General features: G+C 43.7%; 1 protein-coding gene across 17 annotated transcripts in view; it reads left to right on the forward strand.

The window, feature by feature from the left end:
• Positions 1 to 24223, forward strand: part of TSPAN4 (tetraspanin 4) — a 486303-nt gene that overhangs the window by 255390 nt on the left and 206690 nt on the right. For 11 of the 17 annotated variants that reach the window (XM_052810435.1, XM_052810441.1, XM_052810436.1 and 8 more), the window contains one exon: positions 7709 to 7788. In XM_052810435.1, coding sequence (XP_052666395.1) covers positions 7726 to 7788 — 63 coding nt within the window. In that variant the 5' untranslated portion in view covers positions 7709 to 7725. Of the gene's footprint in view, positions 1 to 6587; positions 6656 to 6817; positions 7115 to 7310; positions 7789 to 24223 lie in introns of those variants that run through there. The other 6 variants (XM_052810437.1, XM_052810429.1, XM_052810445.1 and 3 more) reach the window with 6 other exon arrangements.

Genomic DNA, 24223 nt, shown 5'->3' on the forward strand with positions numbered 1-24223 from the left:
GTAACCTGTGCACAGGCTTAAATAAAGAGTATTGCAAATCATATCCAAAATATTTTCTCTGTGTCTATGATTATGTTATTTCCATAGCAACTAATTATGCCATAAACCAAAGATCATGACTTCAGGTGGCATGTGAGCAGAAGGAGATGAGCTATTAAGTATTGAAGATCCTTTTTTTCCATGCAAATTTCCTTATTTATAAAGAAAAAAAAGAAAGAAAATGAAAAAAACCCCAACCCTGAAGTCTGCTATATAAGTGAAATTGCTTCTGACTGGAATATTTTTTCAAAGTTTTGTTGGAGGCATCAGTAGATCTTTAAAGGAGTTGCAGGTACAACTGTGAATATCAAAATATCTTTGTGTTAGCTGAGGAAATCTCTAGAACATCTGACTTTCTCCTCCTGCCCATGCAATCCAGGGCTCAACCACTTCCCAGCAAATATAGCCTTTTACAGATACTGAAATTGCTAATGGACAAGCAAGGACCCTGGAAATAAAAGGGAAGGTGTGGGATCTTCTTAGGTAGGCGATAAGTTTGAGGTTTCAGTGAAACATCCTCTCTTCTGCTTGACTTGTTAAAAAAAAATGCATATTTCTTTCTACAATAAAAGGTTCTTGAGAGATCCTCAGCTTACAGCCCCATGGTAATACTCCTTGAGCTGGGGAACCTGCTGCCCAGAGTAGGATTGAGAATTGTTTGGTTTACCTGTTTCTTAGGGGGCTGCTTTGACATGTCTTGCTTTTGGTTCAAGAACTGGCTTTATGGCTCCAAGTCTGACTCACTCCTGCCTCTTTTAAAGCCTTTGGCAACACATGACAGCACAGGCTCTTTGCACCATGAGAATTTTTAGGAGAGAGCAGGATTTAGGGAGGAAACCCTTTGGTTGCTTCTTTGCTCTGTGTGGGCTGTCAGAAAGAGGGTTGACATGCAGGGACACTGTCACTAGATTTCTCCATTGCTTAGCCTGTGGATGGAGATGCAGAGAGGTAATTGTACACCGCTGGTTCAAGACCTAGGTCCCCCAGTCACGTTCATAGAATCATAGAATGGTTTGGGTTGGAAGGGACCTTTAAAGGTCATCTAGTCCAACCCCCCTGCCACGGGCAGGGACATCTTCAACTAGATCAGGTTGCTCAGAGCCCCGTCCAGCCTGACCTTGAACACTTCCAGGGATGGGGCATCTACAACCTTCCTGGGCAACCTATTCCAGTGTTTCACCACCCTCATCATAAAAAATTTCTTCCTTACATCTAGCCTGAATCTGGCCTCTTTTAGTTTAAAACCATTACCCCTTGTCCTGTCACAACAGGCCCTACTAAAAAGTCTGTCCCCATCTTCCTTATAAGCCCCCTTCAAGTATTGAAAGGCCACAATAAGGTCTCCCCAGAGACTTCTCTTCTCCAGGCTGAACAACCCCAGCTCTCTCAGCCCTTCCTCACAGGAGATGTGTTCCAGCCCTCTGATCATGTTTGTGGGCCTCCTCTGGACCCACTCCAACAGGTTCATGTCTTTCCTGTACTGAGGACCCCAGAGGTGGACGCAGTACTGCAGGTGGGGTCTCACCAGAGCAGAATAGAGGGGAACAATCACCTCCCTCAACATGCTGACCCACGGTTCTTTTGATGCAGCCCAGGATACGGTTGGCTTTCTGGGCTGCAAGCGCACATTGCCAGCTCATGTCCGGCTTTTCATCCACCAGAACCTCCAAGTCCCTCTCAACAGGGCTGCTCTCAATCCACTCATCCCTCAGCCTGTATTGATACCAGAGGTTGCCCCAACCCAGGTGCAGGACCTTGCATTTGGCCTTGTTGAACCTCATGGGGTTCACATGGGCCCACTTCTTGAGCTTGTCCAGGTCCCTCTGGATGTCATCCCGTCCCTCAGGTGAGTCAACTGCACCACTCAGCTTGGTGTCACCTGCAAACTTGCTGAGGGTGTGCTCAATCCCACTGTCCATGTCATTGATGAAGATATTAAACAGTATTGGCCAAGGCTGAGCAGAGACTGCAGACCTACAGCAGCGTGCGGCTGTCAGGTTAAGAAATCGTATTTTCACTCCCTTTTGCCTTGTGCTTTTAGCCATTTATGTTCATGCAAAATGAATATACAAAAGCAAACAAATCAAAGACTCTGTCACGAGGTTTTTTTCCTCTTAGCTGAAACAGCCATCCTGGCCCTGAACTTTGGTTCACCCTCCATTCAGAAGAGGTAATGTTTCTCTTAGTCTTTGGAAGAGGTACATTTTTTACATAGCCTGCATTGCTGAGTCAAATGTAACCAAACAGGAGCTGCAAAGAGTGCACTGAGGGGGGGAGAGAAGGGATTGCTCACTAGGCACATTGCTGAAGAAGGGGACAGGCAATGCCAAACAGTTTTGGTTAATGCTTTTATGTGGTGATCTCTGTATGTACATGAAATTAAGAAGTTAACCATTTGAAGTGTATTTATCAATTGATCACCCTTAGCTGATTGTAATGCTGTGGTGTGGAACAGAGTTAATAACCCGCAAAAAGCTCCCTCTATTATTGTAGTAATATTTGATCGTAGGCATTTTGTTCGCTGAAACTACTGGGAAAGACTATCACCTCTCATGTGCATGCCTTTGCACACTCCCCTGTTGCAGAACAGGAGCAGTTGTCACATATATACCCTGTGTTTATATAATATATTTCAGTAATAGCTTCTAGCAGGATTTTTTTAAATTTGTTTTATTTCGTGGATCGTTTCTTAACAGTTTTTATGAGATGCTCGCAAACAGGCTACTGAGGTTAATGCAAAGTGGGTTACTTCATTAGGAGGATGGAGCAGGTGTGCAGAGTTTTGAAGACAGTGACAAGAGACATTAGTAGACAGAAAGCCGGTGCAACCATTAAAGGGCTAATGAGACTGAATTAATGAGGGGGTGAGTTAGTGGCTGCATTTTGTGTGACCTGAAGGGGCTGGCACGTTGTGATCATGAGAGTTAAGTCGTGGAGCAGGAGAAGAAAGCAGTATTCAAAATGGATAAAAGGAAGGCCTGATCCAAAGCGGTATCGGAATACCCATTGGTTTCAACTGATGGTTCTTTTGGGTCCAGAGGTATCGTGCACAGAGCAGGGCATGAGGAGGGGAAGCCCTGGACATGGAACAGGGAAAGCAGCAGCGGGCTCTGGAGAGACACGGTGCACCAAGAGGAGCCAAGGTAAGCAGGGGGCCGAAGAGGCCTGGAAAGCAGCTCTCACCCAAACTACGGGGACAGGCAGGTTCCTTAGGTGTCCTCGGTAGAACGTTTTGACACATTGGCCATCAGTCAAGCTCGGAGTACCCACGCAAAGCTCGCTCAGGCCTCGGCCACGGCGGGGACCCGGGCCCAGCAGCACCGCCCAGCCACCGCCCCACCCAGTGCCCACGTGCCCCTCTTCCGCCACGTGCCTCACCCTGACTGGCCCCGGCGCCCGCGACCCCTTCAAAGGAGGAGCGGGGCCGTGAGCAGCCCTCCCGCGGGTAATGGCCGCCTGCCCCGCAAGGCGGGGGAGCGGGCGCGCAGGTCACGGCGAGGACAAGTGGCCAAACTGGGAGTAGATGTGGCGAAGGGAGGTAGGAAGTGTGGCGTGGGGCCTGCGGTGGCTGCAAGCGCGGGGTGAGGTGGCAGGCGGGAAGCATGGGCTGAAGAAGTAGGTGTGTGCCTTCAGGTGGTGGCTGAAGCCTTGGATGAGGCTGTTCTGAGAAGGGGTGTGAGGGATAATGCAGTTAACAGATCTGTTCCTGATGCCCAAACCTTTTACGGTTTCTATCTATTGCCTGGAGCTCATCTGACATCATTAGAGTGCTGCCTCTCCTCTTTCAGCGCCAGGGTTTTGGCTGGAGATGTTGAAGGGTTACCAGCCCTCCACTCAAAGCAGCAAGGGCAGAGTTGTTACAACATAAATGGTAGCATGCCACCAGAATCAACACAAATTGAATCTCTGCCATTGAGACTGCAGTGCTTGCTTTCTTGTGTAGAGGAATCAGTATGAATTGGCCACAGGATGGGAATATACACATGCAGTTGGGGAGAGAAAAAGTAGATGCAAAGCTGAGGTGAACAGAGGTCACTAGGTCCGGGCTGTGATTTTAGCCTCAGTCATTAACAAAAAGTTTTGTGAAAGCTATAATTCACCTGCCCCTTGAGTAAACCTTGTGGGCATAATGGCCCAGTGACACAACACTTCTCAGGTTTATTCTTCTTGGTTCATCTAAGTATTACTTCATTGTAATGGCTTAAATATTGATATGGGTCCCAGCATGTCCCTGCCCCTCTCATCCACTTTCCACCAGGGATGGACAAAAGTAGAGTACATAAGCCCTTCTCTTTTTATTGCTTTTCCCCAGTTCCCATGCAGGGTCTTGCTCCTTCATATAAGCATGTCAGCCAAGCTGTGGTTAGCCTGCTGGTGCAATGTTGCTATCTCAAGGTTTTCCCATTTAGGCTAGTGACTCTGGGTTTCCTGGTGTGGAAGAGTTAATAAAAGAATGATTCTAGAGATGTATAATGCCTGTATCCCAAATGACTCTTTCTAATTAGCTGTTGATATTGGTGTGAGAAAGAAGAACAGCGATGACTTGAGAGCTAAATTTTACACTAAAGTGCCTTTGAAAAGTTGTCATTTCAATGAGGTGTGCTAAGGGATGCTGCTGAAAGGAGGCTGGGGTAAAAGTACCCTTTATTGTAAGGGTCGTGTGGGACCTCTGCCTTCCTCATGCATTTTTCTGCATCTGTCTGATATATACCCACTGTGTGTCAATGTTTATTATTTTTTGTTTAAAAGCAGCTTTTAGAAACTCTCCCTTCTACCTCAGATCTTGGCTTTATAAATTATTCCCCCCATATTAAGGACTGAATTCTCTTGGGAACTGATGATTTCTTGCCTTAAGGGAAGGTGAAATCAAGTAATTTCTACCCCTTTTCTTATCCAGATAGCAGTAAGTGAGCTGCTTTTGAGCCTTCAGATGTCTAGTTTACAGTAAATATGCCAAACTGGCCTCTGTTACGTGCTTGCAATACTGTGGGCACCCTTGTTAAATAATGATTATCTGACTTGACACTGTTTCAACATAATCTGTGTACAGAGCTGTACCCAGTTTTTCTTTTTACCATTTAATATAGAGCTTTGTGCATAGGCATTTCTGTATACTGACAGGGGACATAGAAAATATTTGAGTCACCTTTGGGTTTCCATTGCCAAACTGGTCAAGTTGCCATACAGACAAGGAGGAAGATTGGAGGCAGAACTGTTAGTTGCCATAGGAAAAATAAATGGTGTATTGGAAACTCAGACTGAGCACAGACCTGCCTGCATGGGACTATCTTCAAGTCCTAGGAAAGGAGAACTTCTTTCTGGGGACAGAGTTTATACCGTGCAGGAAAGAGAGGGAGGAAGAGTAGAAGAGCGAGCTCCATCGTGGCTATGAAGTATCTCTGTTCTTAGAGGTAGGGAAATTAAAAAGTGGAAAATTTATAAGTCATCCAAAGTTGTTGAAACAGATGGCGCAGGAGTTATTACTCTTGTGTTTTGTGCTCAAGTTCTTTCTCTCTAAAGCTTGCACCAGGTATGCCCAGTATATTTATAGTTTGCGGAGGAAATGAAGGGAAATAATTAGACTTTAGCTCTGCAGTTTGTAAATTAGCAGAATTAGAAGTTGGTTTGCAAGGGTGAACTGCTCAGGCTGTGTGCAAAACCAGCTCATTTTACTTTTACTAATTTGTTCTTTAATTAATTGGTGCCTATGTCTCTTGATTTGTGCTGAGACTGGCAAGATGCTTCATGCAAGAAACCTATTTTCATCTTGATTAATTCTCTGCTGGGGCAAGGATTTTAAAAAATATTAGCCAGCCATCTTCTCACTTAGCTCCAGGAGCTTACAGTCAAAATCATAAGGCAGAGAGAGGATGAGAGAAGGAAGGCAGAGGCAGGCCATCCCATCTTACTGATGAGGAAGTGGCACGTATGGAGACGAAGTGAGTTACTCGCACAGAGAATTTGGGGCAGGGATGGTAAATGAGTCTTGCTTTCCTGACTATTAATACAGTAATTACCACAGGTTTGGTCAGATTGTTCCTTTCTGAAAAAGTTGTGTGTGGCAGATTTTCAACTCTTTCCTGGCAGTGGGAGTAGCCAGATTTTAGGGAAGTGCTCCCCACCGGTCGGAGTATGATGCCAAGCAGTGAGCTACCGGACAGGGGGAGATGGGCTGCTAGGGAAGCAAATGACCTGGCCGTACATTTTGCTGAGCGATGAGTCCGTGGGACTGAGCGAATTGGGAAAACCCTGGCGACGGATCCGCAGCGGAACGCACGAGCCTTCCGGCAAGGGAAGCACGGCCCGTGCTGGGCCCGCTCCCCCGCAGCACCCCGAACGCTTACGCCTAAGAGATTTTTACAGCAGTTACTTATTCCCGTCTCCTTCGGCAGCACTGCCTGCGTCTCCGGGCAGCGCCTTTTAACGCCGACCGCCCGTCAGGCTCCGTCTCCGTGCTGAGAGTTTCGGAGCCGGCGGAGGGTTGGGCGGACCGCGGGCGGGCAGAGCCGGGCGGCCCCGAGACCCGCCCCGGGCGGGGGCTCCCGCCGCCTTCCCCGCCGGGCCGAGGCTGCGCCCGCCGCCTTCCGAGCCCGAGGGGAGGTTTCTTACTGCAAAGGTCGGGGGGGTGCCGGAGGGGCTGCGAGAGGCGAGGGGAGGGCAGGGGCGGGCGGGGGGCGCCGGGCGAGGCGGCCCCTTCCCCGGCCTCGGCGGCAGGCGCGGGGCCGGGCCGGGGCGCGGCGATGCGGGCGGGCGGGGAGCCCGATTGGCGCGGAGCCTCGGAGGAGTGGCGGCCGCGCTGTGAATGGAGCTCGGAGGCTGGCTTGCCACAGGCTCCCTCCGCACGAAGGGAATACGGGGATCCTTAAAGTGAGCCGAGCGTCTCGGGGCAGAGCGATGGGCCGAAGAGGAGGGGGCCGCGGGAGCTGCTTGCCTTCTGGATAATCGCTGCCCTTGCCCACGAGTCGTGTGCAGCGGCACTCTCTTGTCTGCGTGTGGCCTGCGGAGCCGGGGTTTTATATGGCATTTGCGAGCCAAGCAAGGTCACACTTCCTTTTTTTAAAATTCGTTGCTTTGGGTACAGTATATCTCTCTCTCTTTTTTTCTTCTCTGGTAGCGGGGTGGGCCGGGAGGGACGATCGTGACACCGGAGGGAATGTTTACTTGTGCAGAAGTCTTTCTCATGTGGAAGCACGCTGCTCCCTAACTCCTGGCTAAGCAGACTTCAGTTCACCAACTTTGCTGCCGTACAGCACGTGTAACTTCCTTGACAGGATGGCAGACAAAAGAACAGCTGGTGCAAAGCAGTAGGGGATTTATAGCAAGGAGGAGGAAAGAAAATCACAAACCTTTCACCCACACCATTGACAACCAGCGATTGTCAGAGCAGCAGTTGCGACGGGACAAGCTGAAGCCACCATGCGCAGGTCTAGCACCGATGAGTCGACCTATCACAGGAGCCCTTCCCTGGACAGCAAGGATTACAGTTTCCCAAATGGCGCCTTTCGTCGCTACAGCAGCATGTATGGTGGCCAGTTTGGGGCCACCAGCAACTCTTTTTTTGGATTCCACACCAACCCAGGCCCTAAGGCCACCAAGGCTAAGTACACGTCCCCCAAGGGAAACAAGTACGTTGTCTTTTACCTGGATCTCTCATTTATTTTTCTCCTAGAACTGAAGAGGTGCAGCATGGCTCACAACTGCCTGCAGTGTATCAAGTACCTAATGTTTGTCTTCAACCTCCTGTTCTGGGTGAGTACATGTTTGAAACTGAAAGATGGTTGTGATTGTGTCTGCTTAGTAAGATGGAGGGTGAACTTTTTGCTGCTTTTAAACTTAGAAGTTTAAACTTGGAAGTTGAACAAAGTGGTGCCTAGGCGACCTTTTCTGTGGTCTCATTAATTTGTGTGGACAACCTACTGAGGGTTTCCTTCACCCTCTTATTTCCTGGCCTTCAGCTGTGTTCCAACACCGTGATACAAGGCAAAAGAGTTATAGAGGCCAGTTGCATGAATGCCTTCGTCATTTTGTTCCAGTGAGAGCTGTATGCTCGTTTTGTTGCCCTGATCTTTCATTCTCGCATGTGCTTGCCTCAGAAGTCTTGCACAGTCTTAGTGAAATCACTGAGGCCATCCATGACTTTAAGGTCAAGCACATGCTTACATCCATTGCTGTATCATGGATGGCGCACTTGGTACATCACAACATTAAAGCCCGTATTGAGAATCTCCAGGTGATCATTCTCTGTCCCACTCAGTGATGGGTCCTAGCATTGACATTCCCCCCTGAAGATGTGGCTCTGAAGGGTGGAGGGAGACCAGAGCCCTTCTCACTTTTGGGGCTGCTACTCTATGGCAAGAGCTTATCAAATCACTACGAGGCATGTGTGTGTCAGCAGGACACCGTGATGGGGACATAAGGGTGTGCGTCTCCACATCATCTTTTTAATAAATGACGTGGCTCTCAACAGCAGGGTGGTTGGGCATTTCACTGCCATGAAATGGAGCACAGGCTGTGGACAGAGACTAAAGAAGCTCAGTGGGGGGGGTCAGGTTACAAATGCTGTTTGTCCTGTAAAAAAGGGAGTAGCATGATTGCTTGGGGAGGGGAGGAAGTGATTTCTAGTTCAAAGTCTCCCGTCCAGATTCGTATGTGGGAGGGTCTGTTGCGAGGTCCTCAGAAGGTGCCTTTAAATGCCTTGTTCTTCCAGAGTGGTTTATTAACATGTTGAGGGAAATAAGGGGTATTGTGAAGTGACACTACTTCTGTCCTGGCACTTAAGGAGGGGGTGTGTGTTTGCAGTTGGATGTTAGCATGTCTGTATTACTGATTGTCTGTGCTCTCATGAATTGTCAGAGATACATGGAGGGTTGCGAGTGCGATGGAACGAGCTGTTCTCTAGTGTGTGCTGCTGTACAGCTGTTTGAAACCTGGCATGCTGCAGTGCTGGTGCATCAGAAAACACAAAGTGCAGGCACCTTCTGCTGACCTGAGTCATACCAAGGAGTCATGATATGATAAACTAGGACAAGTGCACTGAATTGGCATGGTACTAACCAGAGCTATGAAACACAAGGAGGGTGTTCTCTTTACACCCTAGTTAAGCTGGTAGAAAGAGTCTTGGTAAGACTGCAGTCTGTCTTTCAACTCTGACTCTGGTTGCTTCTGCATTCCTAAATATTGTCTAATATTTATTGCAGTTTACTCCAGACCTTTCTGAAAAAGACAAACACTATCTTTCTTGCTCTTTTAAGCCTTGTGCCTCTACGGACTGTCCCTGGTTGAGATTATAGCACTGACAGCTGGTTGAAGTGTGCGCTAGAGAAATGCAATAGGATGCTGGCATTAATAGAGCTTTTCAGGGCTGTGCATGGCACTGCTACAAAGGATACTCAATGCATTCTGATTCCTTTTACAATACTCATCTTCCACTGAAGCATATGCATATGATAAGAAGAGGTACTGCTGTAATTAATGTATGTGTATTTACAAAGGCAAGATGGCCCATAATAATATATCTTTGGCATGCTTTTCAGTAGGAAAGCCTTAGTCCTTTGAGAGAGAAGGAAAGGTTTTTGTCTTTCCCCTGAAACCATCAAAGCTATTCTCAAATGCTTAGAGGGAGAAAAAAGACAGGGGTCCCAAAAAGAGAGAATAAGCATATGCCAACTGCGCTCTTCATGAACTAAAGCATACGAGCAGGGGAGTGGGTGGTGTCAAATACTGCAGCACGATTTCTGTTTTGTTTCCCTTTCACATGCTACCTGCACAGCAGGAGTGATTGATGATGATCATATCCAGATGAGGTTTACACAGCATGTAGTTATAATAGATGCAGCTCGTCACCTTCTCACAGTGGAGACAGTAACTAAAAAGAGATGATTTTTAAAAGTACTGGCTTAAGCTGACCTATCTTTAGTAAAAGCAGAAAAAAATTCCCATTTCTAGTGATCAAAAATTTTGGAATGATTACAGGTTGATGATGATGCTGTTCTGTTTTTCAAGTTGTTGTCCGTTATCTGTCATGTTTTACTTTGTGAAATTAAAGGAGAAGTATCTCTGCAAGAAGACAGGATTTCTCTTTGCATACATGTTCACAGAAGTTTTGCTGTCTCCACCTTTCCCCTCCACCCTTCTCTAGGTAGTTGGTTAGTGACAGACAATAGTAAGTAGGAAGAGGACTTGTTTTTTTCATGCTTTGATCTCCAAATAAAAACTGCAGTTATTTCCATGTATAGAGAACAGTCATTGCATTAAATGAATTAAATGCCTATTATAGGTTGTTCCTGCTTTTTATTGTTTTGAGCAAATGCTTTAATTTCCTTCAGAAATCATATTTTCATTTTCTTCTTCCTGTTCCTATTCGTTAACTCCAGTCCATTTAGTGCATCCCTACAGCCTATTTCCCAGTAATTTCAGCTATCTTTCCCACACGTGGCAGGAAGGTAGTCCTCAGTCCTGTGCAACTCTTGTGGGATTGGTGCTGCATTTCTGGGGAGAAGACCCTTTTCTTATAAGTCTGGTGAATTTATAGGAAACAAAATCTCAGAGACCTTGATTTTAAATGTTCCTGGTAAACTTTATTAGACTAGGTGCTGTGTTCATGCTGTAAAATTTGTAAAAGCTGTCATGTAACTGTGAAAACAGAGCAAATTTCTCCTCCCCTTTCTGGCGGTTGAAGGGAACACAAAGCTCCTTCACAGCTGTCAGAGGCTGAGGTGCCTTGTCAGTGTTGGTGCTGAATCAGTCCATTGGTACAACAGACTAGCAGCTATTAATGTAGAGAAAAAATTCTGATAGTCCTAGAATAGCTCTTTTCTCCATGAAGAGTCCTGCACAAATTGCTTGTGGTGCATTTGCAACTACTTTGGGGTATTAAGGTACTGAAACATGGGCAAAATATTATTAGGCAGCAGCGCTGCCGCTCTAATGGGAATTGCCATTCAGAGGCCATTTCCTGGAATAATGCCAGACGCAGAGGAGCCATCATTGTATCACTCCACTGGTTTGTAAGCTCCCGAAATAACTTTTGTCACCTGATACATAATACTTGCCTGACTTCATTCATTTTTATGGACTTCGATTTTCTTTTGTTGAATTGCTGAACGCTTGAGACTAAAGATCACCTCAGATGATCGCAAAGCAGAATATTTTTATTTCATAATGAAATATTTGTATTTCACTGAAATACCCAGGGAAGAATGCTTGTTTTCCACATTCTGTCCTCCAAACATCCAGAGTTTCTTTAGGACAGTCAGTAAAATGAACTATTTTCTTTCTGTGCTTGTAATCCAAGGCTCTGCTTGCCTTCTCTTTTTTTGTTAAAAAAAGGTAAGATATATCCTAAGGGCTGAGAGAGTGCTATAGAAAGAAAAATATCATCTCCTTAATCCCCCTTGGCTTATGCCACCATTCCCACTTTCTTTGACTTCTAACTCCCAAACCTCCAAGGCTCAAAAAAAAGAAATGCACAGAACTGTACTTGGGTTTCTAGTAGCTCTTGCTTTCCTGAAGTGCTACAGAAAACTAGCTAGATTGGTAGCGATTTGCTCACCAAAGAACAGAATACCTGTATCTGACTCTTCAGGTAATGCTTTAACCAACAGAGAAATTCAGTAGAGGACAGAATTTGCAAAATGCTGTTGTTAGAAGACTAGTTACAGAGAGGAGACAGCAACAAAAAGAAAGGAGACAAAAAAGTTTATTATTTATCAAACTTACCACTAATCATTTCTGTGTATGTGTCTCCATTGTTAAAACATACTAAAGCTGTATGCACTCTAAAGAAGTCAAAGTCTTCAAAATGGCATGTGAAGACTCTAATTCCAGCAGGTGGGCTCCCAAAGACCCAGGGAAGTATTCTCTTGTAGCCTGAAAACTTGGGAGTTGCCATCTGCTGGACACACTATGGCTGGGATGAGCAGCTGGAGCTCTGCTTTCCACCTTCCTGCCTGAAGAGATGAGGCAAGGCACTTTGCCATTTGGTTCATATAAAATTCCCAACTGATACAGCCCTGAGAATGATGTATTTGGCTTCTGAGACACAAAGTGCAAATCTGAAATGTATGGAAACACAGAGCCAAGGAAGTGGCTGGTAGCACTACTGGATGCACTAGAATTTGTGTGGAAAAAAAACAACCCAAGAACCTATTTAATCTGATTCCAGGGATCAGCTGTGGGTCTCTTGCTCTGGCTCTGCTGCTGTTGATGGTTCGTGGACCACAGTTTGGGAAGCTCTGCACTAATGAGTGCTGCTGGCCTGGTGCACTAGTGAGTGATACTGCCAGCAGTCCACCTTTATTACTTGGATGTAATTGGAAAGGAGGGGGAAGTGATGAAAATGAGAAATCCCTCATTACTGGCATAATTTTCCTTCCTTGCACTTCAGCTTCAGTGGCACAGATATGTCTTGTAACAACTATCCAAATGTTTATAATATCTGGAAGACTGATTGTGCAGGGCAGCTGGAAAAAGGAACAGCTTGATCTGAAAATGCAGCATGGGGTGTTGGATGGTCTTTGAGTGATCCTGGTCAAATTCAGCCAGAGGGTGGAGGTAGAGGGGTGTCTCTTCATTTCTGTGTACCTCGTTGGGAAACCATCTGACATTGTTAGCTTGGGGGGAGCTGTTAGCTGAGCTTATTCCCAAAGCTGGGGAATTTTGTGAGAGAAGCAGCTGATTTTGTTGAATTGGATTCCTTGTCCTCCATCTGCATCCTCCATCAGTCAGCTAAATGAGATTGATGGCTAAAACAGCCAGAAACTCTACAGATTGTTAGTGGCTGAGGACAGCAATCATTTTGTAGTTATACTTGGCTGCAGTCTTAAGTTGGTGGAAAAAAAAAATTACCAATAGAGCAGTAAGCCATTTTAAAAGCAGGCCCACCATCTCATCATCATTATTTGTGCATGTTCTCCTCTGATGGGCAAGGGCTGCCACGCATCCCATGGAGCTGAGCTTATCAGTTGGAGCTGCTGCATGCTGTTCTGCAGGGAAGGCAGTCACATGTCTACCAGTTGGGTGGTGCTGTGAGAAGACAGTTTGATTAGAAATAAGACAGGCTGTGTATTTTCACATGTATAACAGGTGGATAATCTACGACAAACAAAAATTTGATTAAACAGCAATACAGACTTTGCTTCTGTGTAATTAAACCATGGGAAGTTTACCCAGAATGTCATTTTCTCTAACTGCCTCTGAGTCTCTAATTCTCCTTTGTTACTTACCTCCTCCAGAAACTGCTCAGTCTAATTGACATCTTATCTCTGACTCTGACTCCGTGAGGATATATTTTTAAGGAGCATTGCTTTTAAAGAAAGGAGAGCCATTTGATATGGGAATTACAGACTTCAAAAAATGGCATTTCCATGAGAAGTGGAACTATTGAGGGCTGATACCAAGTGTGAGAGAGATTATTGTATTACCTGATGTCTGATTTATATGGGCACCAATTAGAGCTTTTCCCCATAGCGGTGCCATTCATACAGTCTCTTTCCTGCATGGATTCTGATGTCTAATAGGGGTTGGGGATCATGCTGGAGTCTTATCTTGGCATTGCTAAGGGCTACATTTGCTACCTAAATGCATAGCTTCTGAAAACCTTTAGGAAGTTAATGACTTTGAAAGGGTGCATATCTGTCAAATCAGGCTAACAGTGACAAATGGACTCACGAGTTATTCGTGGGATACTCAGCCAAAACAGTTCAATTTCATAATCTTCTTTTCCTTAGGAAATCAGGCTCAGAAGGCTCTTAATAGACGAGAAAAAAAATTGCCTTAAAGTTGACTATATAATAGATACCATCTTGAAATTGCTCGCTGTGGGCTAGTTCCTGCCTCCGTTACTCATGACAAAGAGTAGCTTCGTTGCTTTAGGTGGGTTTGCTAACCTATTGATATGCTTTTTGGCCATGAGTATTGGCAAGGACCAAGCACCTTGCCTTATAAGTTTTGCTGTCAAGTATATCCACTGTACCTAATTCAGACTTACTTGTAGTACAAAAGACTGAGGAAACCCACCAGTGGATAAACCCACAGGATATGGCACGTTGCAATTTTGGAGAGATTGGCCTTTTAAAAGCAATGAGCGAAACAGCTGCAAACATTATTCCCTCTTCTGGACAACGACAGATACTAAATCTATTGCAGCCAATACTTTGAACTATTCAGAGGAAGACAAAAGGCAAATGAGATAATTTCTGTCATTATTCCTCCTCCTCCATATCTTGGCTTGAAGATTTTTGAAGGCTAGCCAGTGCTTCTTTCTTACATGTGATTTCTCATCATGGGGGCTATAATCAAAGTCAGAGTAACTGCTGCAACATACGCTGTCACCTCACACTTCATTCTGCCTGTGTATTAGATCCTTTTCCACCTCCTTTTGGCCTTTATTTTAGAATATGAACCTTTTGGCCAGGCAGCTGTTTGCAACTCTGTACCCACAGAGTATCTAGAAGAATAAAATCCCAGTCTCAGTTTGTCTCCAGACACTACTGTTTCAAACATGATAGCTATTAATACTGCTATGTGATTTATTTATTTAGAACATAACTTTTGGCTAAGGTAGCAAATCTGTACAAGTTACTGTATGAATAATGTACAGTATCTATATAAAATATATAAAGACACTTCTCTCTGGTATTTATAGAGTAAAGTGAGCACTGCTAGGTCAAAAATGAAATGTGGAGTTGGATGGAATGACTTCTGCATACTCATGCAGATTGGAGACAGTGAATTGTATTTCTTAGTACTGTCCTGTAATTGTTTCTCCAGGAAATGTTAAACCATCACAGGATGCAACAGAAGTAAATGAAATTGAAATTGCAGTCTGTAATTAGACTGTCATACTGTAACACATCTTAAATCTGTCTTCAACAGAAAAACTAACACCCTCCAAAAAACCCTCCCAACCTGCTTCAAGTGTGAATGCATGCAGAACCTTATAATTTAACATGATTCAACTGAGACTTGTTCTAAAGATGCCATACATTTGAAATAGTAGTTTGGATGAGACAGAAGGTTGATGTACAAGGACAAAGGACCAGAATGACTCGGTCTTGTAAGTTTTTATATGAAGACTTTCAAGACTTTTGGGTGTTTGTTTTGTTGGGATTTTTTGTTTGTTTGTTTGTTTTCTGCTTGCTTTTCCAGATTGCTGATATAGCCCTTTTTATTCTTTCCTTGGCCACGATACCTTTGTTTGCTCTCAAGTACTTTCAAAATAGTACAGCAGCAGCTATTGCTCTATGTCATCTTATTCTTGGAGTCCCTCTGATCTGTACAGTTTAGGGGTGGCTGTAAATCCAGATCAGCTTGATCCACACTGGCTTATTATATTAATACTTTGTCTACTCTTGTTTCTGCTCTGCACGTTATGCCATACTTGATTATCTGCTCTTCTCACAAGCAACTTTGTGTTTTCACCCCAATCTATCCTTTATGGGAAAATCCTGGTTACTAAAGCTTCCCTTTCCCCTCCGGCTGTATTTTGTAAACTCCTTTTTCAGAAGTCATCCTCTGTGATGCCTGTAAACACTGCATCTGATGACCACGAAATGATAGTGATTTACTAGTGCTGATTTTGTTTGTTACGCGTGTTCATTGTGCATACCAATTAATCTGTGCTGGCTCTTATTTAATGCTTTTTCTCCTCCAGCACCCCATGCTTACACATTTCTTTACATGAGGTGTTCAGGGAGGAACTTTTTTTTCTGTATATCATTCCTGGCTCTATCCATGGGGACTTTGATAATGTAGAGGCCTCTGGATATAACTTACAGTGGGAGTGAGCTTTCTTGGCTTCCGCTTGTAGTTATTACTAGATGCTTTGTTGGTAAAACTATCAAGTGTCTGCTCCCACTCCATTCAGATAGACAGCAGGCTTCCCCCTGTGCCTAACAGGATTTAGTTTGAGACTTGGAGAACAAGGAAGACAGTGCTGTGAGGAAGGGAAACCCAAACAACCACCTGCCCTTCATGCAGGTGTCAGTTTGCACTTTATTTTTCCGTGTGAAGTTCACTTTCTTTTTTCCTACATGGCTTTTCTTTGTCACAGTGACCAACTTTAATGATGATCAGCCAGCACGAGGTGCAATAGTTGGAATTAAACAACTTAAGTCTCTTATTTAAAACAGGCTTAGCACTTAGGAGCAAAGAACTTAATTGACTTAACAAATGACACTGTGGCAGGCCTATGGTGGGATTACAAAGCCTTTGCGTAAACTGCAGTTACACCAGCAAAATTGTGCTCGTGCCAAGGAAGCTTGTTTTGTTCAGAGGACTGGTGTAGGCTGTAATGGCAAAAAGTGCTTTTGCTAGTATTAGTTGTTCCCCCAGTAGGGGCTTTGCTGGAATAACATGCTGACAATTTTTTTTTTAGCCCACAAGGCTTAAGAGTGGCGATGCTCTCTCTGTGCTGCCATCAGACAACACTGAACCCCAAGAGACCGAATGGAGCTGGGAAGAAGAAAGGCGAATGTTGCCTGAAGGAAATGAGATTTTGTTGTTGCTCAGTGGTTGTAGGCTTTAAACTATGCAACAGCACGAGGAGGCACTACCATCTTAGCTGTGAGCAAGGTGCTTCCCTCAGGAATAGAAAGGAGGGGTGAGAGCTTAATCTCTACGGAAAGAGAGCAGCCAGCAGCTGCTGTAGCAAAATTAGGTAGTTTCTCCAGCTTGTTTTATATCTCCTCCTTCCTTCTTTAATTGCCAGTTGGTTTGCCCATGCTGTCTACACAATATTTAGAAGGGAGAGCACAGAGAAGGAGCTAGATTCTCAGTAAGTATGTTCATTCACTTCTCTACAAGCACCAAGACCAGGTACCCCTGTGCTGCTATGCTTGGAAAGTCTCATCTGATGGCTTCCTCCATAGGAAACAATCTCATGGGCATCAAACCTTCTGAGGGGTTCTTCACCTCCCATGCTGTGGTCTCCCAGTAGTGGTAGCTGCAATTTCTTGTCTTGTTGAAGTTCCTGTGACAACTTGGGAGTCAACCTAGTAGCAGCAAGAGTACAAGTCTCCTTGGGAAACACCATATGTGAGCGTGTTTGGTTCTGTTGAGCATCTGGATTTTCCTCTAGGTCATCTAACTATAGAACATTTCTGTGACATTGCTGATGTTCTTTATTCCCTCAGTATTCACCACTGGCTATTATGAAGGTATATACTGGGTGAGATGGATTTACGACTCTTTTATAAAACATAAAACAGAGCTCTAGTTTGTCCTGAACCACTCAAGCATTCAAAAAACCATCTTGGTTATCTTTCAATAAGAATTTTTTAACACCCCCCACCCCCCGCCCCCAACCCCAGTGAAAACTACACTTTTAGATATGGTTATTCGTGGCCATTTTATTACATTACTTTTTTCTGAAGTCCCTCTACAAATTGACCTTAAGTTATATCCTATCCACCACATTGCTGCTGTCAAGTTTGTAAACATTTGTAAATGGACTGCCTTCATATTGGCCAATTGAACACTTGTACTCTTGTTTTGTAAGTGATGTTTATCCAGGGTTGTAGCACAAATTGTTTACTTACGTCTGAAGAAATCTTTTCACTAATCCATTTGTGGCAGCCTGCAAAGGAGCTGAGGTGACAAGTTTGATACAATTTTCTACCACAAAACAACTGGAACTCCAGATGTGAATCGAGCTCCACTGCCACTTGCAATCTGTTATGACCTCCCATCCTTGAAGACCAGAGTTTTTAACACATCCACCATCTTTTGTACTTGTTATATCCATGCAGAATACTTGGTTGTTTTAGAATGACTTTGCAAACTAGAATAAAGAACCCAGAAATGGTCTAATCCATCCTGTATACACATGCTGCCACTACCAAAGGATACACTGAAGCATCTTTGGGCATGAAAAAGAAGACATCGTTTTGTTGTTTATTCATAGGTCACTCCATGACTTCCAACCATGAGACTTTTTCACTTTTGTACCTTACTAGTACTTTTCTGATGTTTGCAAGCCCCAAATGTTGTAGCAATAACAGTCTGGTGCAGCTTTTTGGCTGGTCTTTCAGTGCAAAGAAAACCAGGAACAATTTCAGTGTGCATGAGTCTGTTCACTGTAGCCCTATGTATTACAACCAGCAAGAGCTCATTTTCAGTTTTTTCTTGTTCTATATCTTTTGCCAGTGGTGGGATTCACTTTGTACTGTGGAGAACATGCTGATTGTATCTTGTGCTGCTTTGGTGCCCTTGACCTCCTCTCCCAACGGCAGATGTGATAAAGGATCTCTATTTGCATCTTGCTTGGTGCGTTAGAGCTCAGTGTCACAGCGTGGAGCACCCCGGGATACTAATCCTCTGTAGTCAGGCTGTTGCCTTCCTGGTGCTCGTTACTACAGAAAGTTGAAACTAGAGCTATATATGATCACAATGTTTCTGGTAGCCAAAGTGAGAAGTGTCTAACACTCCCGGCTAAACTCTTGTGTCCCTTTTCCATGTCAGCATGGCTGCGTTCTGCAAAGACACATTAACATGGCAGCAAAACAACAGGCCTTTCAGGGGGATCATCTGGCGGGTAAAATTACTGCTCCAGTGCCACAGGGAGCTCTCAGGTTCAAGTCAGAGGCAAAGAAACAGCATAGTGAGTTAGGATCTATTTATTTGAAATAAACATAATTGAAATCCTATGTGTAATTTATGACAACTTCCATTTGTATTCCTTGGGTAAATTCACTCAGGACCTGAAATATTTTTACCATGCTCTTATCAATCTGTCTTTTTGAATATGCTCTTGTGTGTCAGTTACAACATGTATCCCTTCTCAGGCTCCAATTTCCGTTTGTAAATAGGTTTTAGGTATATAATTCTTGGAGAAAAATCGACTAACAATCACTGAAAAAAATGTCCTGTTCCTAAGGAGAGTGAATGTCTCCACTTATGGTACTGGTTAAATTGTAATCCTGAAAAAACACAGACTGGATGGTCCCATTTTGTAACATTGCTGACACTAAAGGGATGTTTCATTAGCCTAGAAAACCTTTGATGAAATTCTGGCATTTTTTAAGTACTGAATTTCTGACTGCCTTCATTTCTCAACAAATACTCCATAGGCTTTTCAAAATTAAGGAATAGGTCCTTCTTCAAGCACAGGTTTTGTTTTCCTTTGCTTTCTTAGCTGCTGGTACCTTCCTCTAAGATTCCACTTGCTCTCCAAAAAACTCCAAAAGTTGCAGTGAGTTGTTATTTTGTGGCTGGAACTTGGAAATACTTAATACTTTGTCACTGCAGTTGAAATTTCTCTCTCCAAAACAATACCCAACCCATTCAATTCCCAGCTTAGTATTTTTAGCACAAGCTTCTTACAGTTACGTGTCACTTTCTCTGTAATAGCAGTGTGGATTTCCCTGTGCATGTGTTAGGAGTGCTCCCTTTTGCAACCTAATCCATTTTAGTAACTTGGTAATTCTGATGTGAAATTATGAAAACAGCAGAAGGCCCTTCATTTTAAATCTCACCCCTACTAGCTGGAGGAGTATCTATCTATCTATCTAGTACTTTGTTGTCCCCTATGCTGGGCACTTGTACCCTATTTTCCATGGACTCCAAACAGAACCATCCAACTAAGAAATCTGAAGTTCTCTGGCACGTTCTTCTTCAAACTGGTTGTACTTTTTCATGTCACACTATTTATTTGTAAAAGAACATAGTTTTCCTTTTTGTTTAATGAGGTTTTTACAAATTCTGTAAACATCGCCATTTTTCACAGTCCATATGGGATTTACCTTTGACCCGGGGTTCATTTGGATTCTGAAGTTGTTTGTGACACCAAAAGCATACCCTTGCATCGTTTTCTCTCTGGCGTGCCTTTGTTCAGGAAACATGCATGTAAGGGTGGGCATATTTCAGTGATGATATTACAACTCCCTGGCATGTATGTAGGATGAAAAGTTACTAAGGAGAAGAAAGAAAATGAAAGTTGAAAGCAGTAAGTGGTGTTGTACTGTATACCATTTGGTGTAGCATATGCACTTGCCCTCCATCATGTGGCCGAACAGCTGCACAAATGCTCCATCCTGCTGGTGAGATCTGAGCCAGACCTTGATGCTTTAGAGTCACATTTGGTCCCATCAATACCTGGTTTTGTAGTGCTTCCCTTTGCTTACTGCTTGCGAGTTAATCCTCTTTGTGCATCATCCCATTTTGTCCTAACTGGCAATGCTCTGTTAATTTATTTTACTCCAGCCACATGTTGAGGTTTGGGTTTTTTTCCCCCCGCTTTTATCATGTCTGTAAAAGTGAAAATGCTCTGTGGCCACACAGTGTCTGTGAGCTGGGGACTCTGTAAGATTCACACAGTCTTGGCACATGCTTTGCTGTCTGCTGGTATAATAGGAGCTGTTAGGTTGCACAGCAAGTTATAGGCTTCGGTCCCCATTATGCTCAGTAAAACAGCCATCTTTTTCTCATCACAGATATCATTAGCTATTATGTACTGTTTCAGTCGTTCAATAGAGGTGTCAAATCTTCCAAAATTACCAAACAGGTCCATTTTCCCCAAACATCAGTTCAATTTAACCCTTTTTCTGATGACGTGGCAGGTTGCTCTCAGGTCCAGTGCTGTACACAGTAGTTGTAGTTTGGTTTTGGTTTTGTCCTTGCAGATACACCCTGCTTTGTTCTGTTCCCAAATTAAGCTTTCACCCCTATTGCCAAATGCTTTGTCCATTCTTTCTAAACAATGTTTGTAAGGTGGGGAAGCTGCAGGGGCACAGTTGGTTTCCCAATAGCTGTGGTGTGTTAATTAGATGCAAACCTTTAAGCCTCAGCTACCCATGGACTCTGCTGCAAAGTTTATGTGGCTTCTGCTGCAGAAGATAGGGCAGGCAGTGCCAGAGGGCTCAGATGGTGCTTAAAAGCCTGTCACTGTGCTGCACTGGCTTGTCCAGCCTGTAGCTTCTGAGCCACAGGTGCAGGTGCCTTATAGTTTCTACTGCAGGGGTTGTCACGGGGCAGCAGGGATGCCAGCATTGCTAAAGTGGCTCTGGGACCCCTATAATACCCTCGGCTCAGCCCCAGCCTCCAAGGAAGCAGTGGGACCAGGTGGAAACCCGTGCCATTGCTGTGGAAGGGGGTATATGTGCTGTGGCTTTCAGGCTGGTGCCACATCCTTGTGCCAATTGATACTGATTCCTCCACACAGGCGATGGTAAGAAAGGAAGGAAACAGAGCCTCCCTGTGGTATTACAAGGCTTCATAAGTGTCCTGGTTTCAGCTGGGAATAGAGTTAATTGTCTTCCTAGTAGCTGGTATAGGGCTATGTTTTTGAGTTCAGTATGAGAAGAATGTTGATAACACACTGATGTTTTCAGTTGTTTCTGAGTAATGTTTAGTCTAAAGTCAAGGATTTTTCAGCTTCTCATGCCCAGCCAGCAAGAAGGCTGGAGGGGCACAAGAAGCTGGCACAGGACACAGCCAGGGCAGCTGGCCCAAAGTGGCCAACGGGGTATTCCATACCATGTGACATCATGCCCAGTATATAAACTGGGGGGAGTGGGGGCAGGGAAATCACTGCTTGGGGACTAACTGGGTGTCGATCAGCAGGTGGTGAGCAATTGCACTGTGCATCATTTGTACGTTCTAATCCTTTTATTATTACTGCTGTCATTTTATTAGTGTTATCATTATCATTATTAGTTTCTTCTTTTCTGTTCTATTAAACCATTCTTATCTCAACCCACAAGTTTAACTACTTTTCCCGATTTTCTCCCCCATCCCACTGGGTGTGGGGGAGTGAGTGAGCGGCTGCGTGGTGCTTAGTTGCTGGCTGGGGTTAAACCACAAGAAGAAAGTAAAGCAGGGCTTTATAAAAGGCACAGTAAGAAGCTTTTACAAGGTTATCAAAGCCTTAGATGCATGTTCTGAGATCTCCAGAGCCTTCCAAAAGACTTACAAAAACTTTGTTATGACATTTCAGTGCTGCTTCTGACTTTGTCCTGAGCCGGAAAAGGAGATGCTTAAAAAAATGAACTCTAGGAAACAATAGTTGGGTGTTTACCCCAGACATGTTTTGTGTGGAATGTAGAATCATTTGTTTTATCTGAACGGTTTCATTGCTGCATGTATATGTGTGTGCATGTGTATGAGAGAGTGAGATAACTGAGTTTTTGTGAGTGGGTGTTCAATTTTGGCTAACAAGATCCTATTTCACTTAGAATTTGGAATAACAAGTGACAGCTGTGGGACTTAAAGATGTATTGGGTTTGGAAGTTATAATGATGTTACACCAGAATAGTAGGTGTATATATTGGACAGGCATATTTTGTTCTAGGGGGGAAAATATACATCAAGTTATATGAATATTTAGGGATATTAAGAGAAAATCCTATCAATTTCCTTGAAATAAATAGTACAAGATAAGAGATAAGAGTTGCAAGAGACGCTGTGTATATAAGAGGGATCCAATACAAAATAATTACTTTACCAAGATCCATAGATCATGGAATAGAAAGTCTCAGTAGACTTTTTTGGCAGGTTACCTGTTAGGGAAGGAATTCACAAACCAGGCTATTTACTTACTGTGGAACTATATTTGAAACTCTTTTTAATAAAACAGATTATCTCTAACATTACTGGGGAAGTCTCAAAAGATTTGAAATAAACAATTTCCCTCTACTATCCAATTAAAAACAATACCCGAGACATGGGAATAAATACTTTTGTTCTCAGAAAACCGCTTGAGCAATATCATCAAAGAAAATCCTTGTTTCTATATAGTTGCTTTAAAATCAATACGGTGAGCTAGGCCTCTGCACAGCCAGCATCACTGGATTTGCTTGTGCTGCAGGACCCAATGCTCGTCTCCCTCGCTGGAGAGGCATTCAGCTTGTGTCAGATAGCTTAACTGCATGTCATTAGGTGTGAAAGTGTAAAATTGTGTTGTCTAATACAGATTTTTTTTTAAAAAAGTTGAAGGGGGATTAAATAAAAATGAAATACTGTAATATTTTAGAGTGGCTTTACTTGTAGGATTTTCTTAATTTACTTTTCTACTTAAAATTGAAGACATGATTTTAAAAAATTTCTTATATATAAAATGTGAAAATATTCAGCAGAGCAGAAGTTTTAATCTTTTGGAAAACAACATCCCCTTACAAACTCAGTTATCTAATAGCAGCCATTCCAGGCTATTAGGTGGTTAATAGGTGTGCCAGAAGAGAAAATACATTGTCAAATATTACAGCTGGAAGTGAATTCTGAAAGAGTTGTGCTTTTGGGTCTATGACATTTAGAGTGTATAGTTATATACACATGGTAGGAGGAAGGAAAAAAGAGGATGCTTGAAGAGCCTGTGTGTTTCTTAGCTTTTTCAAGAAGTGTCCACTACTTAGCCATTAATTACTGTATAATTTGTATGATTGGGAATGACTGAGTCATCTGTACTGGGGAGATTTGCTGATACTGACAGTTTTGAGCCTGGTGTGTTCAAAAGGACTACTATGACTTAAATATCCATGTCCTGTTGAATTTCCATTATAGCATCTTTTAGGTCCTTTGAAGTTTTACTCCAAGTCTCTCTCCTCAGACTCTTCAGTCAGTTACAACTTCTTCCAATCTCTACCCCCTACTTCTGCCTGCAGAAGAGGAGAGGAGCTTTGCCCTTGAACAAGGCATCTCTGACATGGATCCAAGAAAGCGGGTCCTCACCTCTCATCCTCCAGACTCATGTGATTCTCTTAGCAAATGTCAAGACTGAGCAGAATTGTTAACCATGTCGTGTGTTGTGTCATATAATCCAGGATTTACATGAAAGGCAGAAGGCTGAAGTAATTTCAGTAGTCTTAGATGCTCTGCTTCTAGTTGTCTGATCAAGTCCTTTTTTCCAAGGGAGGGAAGCCCTAAGAATGGCACAGCGAGACTGAGTTTTCTTGTAGCACTGTGATAACCTTTGTATTGGGTTTGTGTGGCAAGGTTTTGGTAGCAGAGGAGCCAGGGTTAATCCACCACAACCTTTTAGCAGATTGCATTTAATTTTCAGCTTATACCTCTGTGGCTACTGCTGCACCTCATACTGGGGTTGTTTTTTGGAAAACTAGAAAATAGGCTCTGCTTAAAAAAACAGCTGCAGAGGGTTTGGGCTTCTTGTGTCTTGAATAATTTGGGTAACTTTTATAATCTGAGAAGAATAGATCTGCAATTTTACAAAATGACCTACAATGGAGAAATACCA

This window comes from Harpia harpyja, chromosome 16 (genome assembly GCF_026419915.1).
Source record: "Harpia harpyja isolate bHarHar1 chromosome 16, bHarHar1 primary haplotype, whole genome shotgun sequence".
Classification (NCBI taxonomy): domain Eukaryota; kingdom Metazoa; phylum Chordata; class Aves; order Accipitriformes; family Accipitridae; genus Harpia; species Harpia harpyja.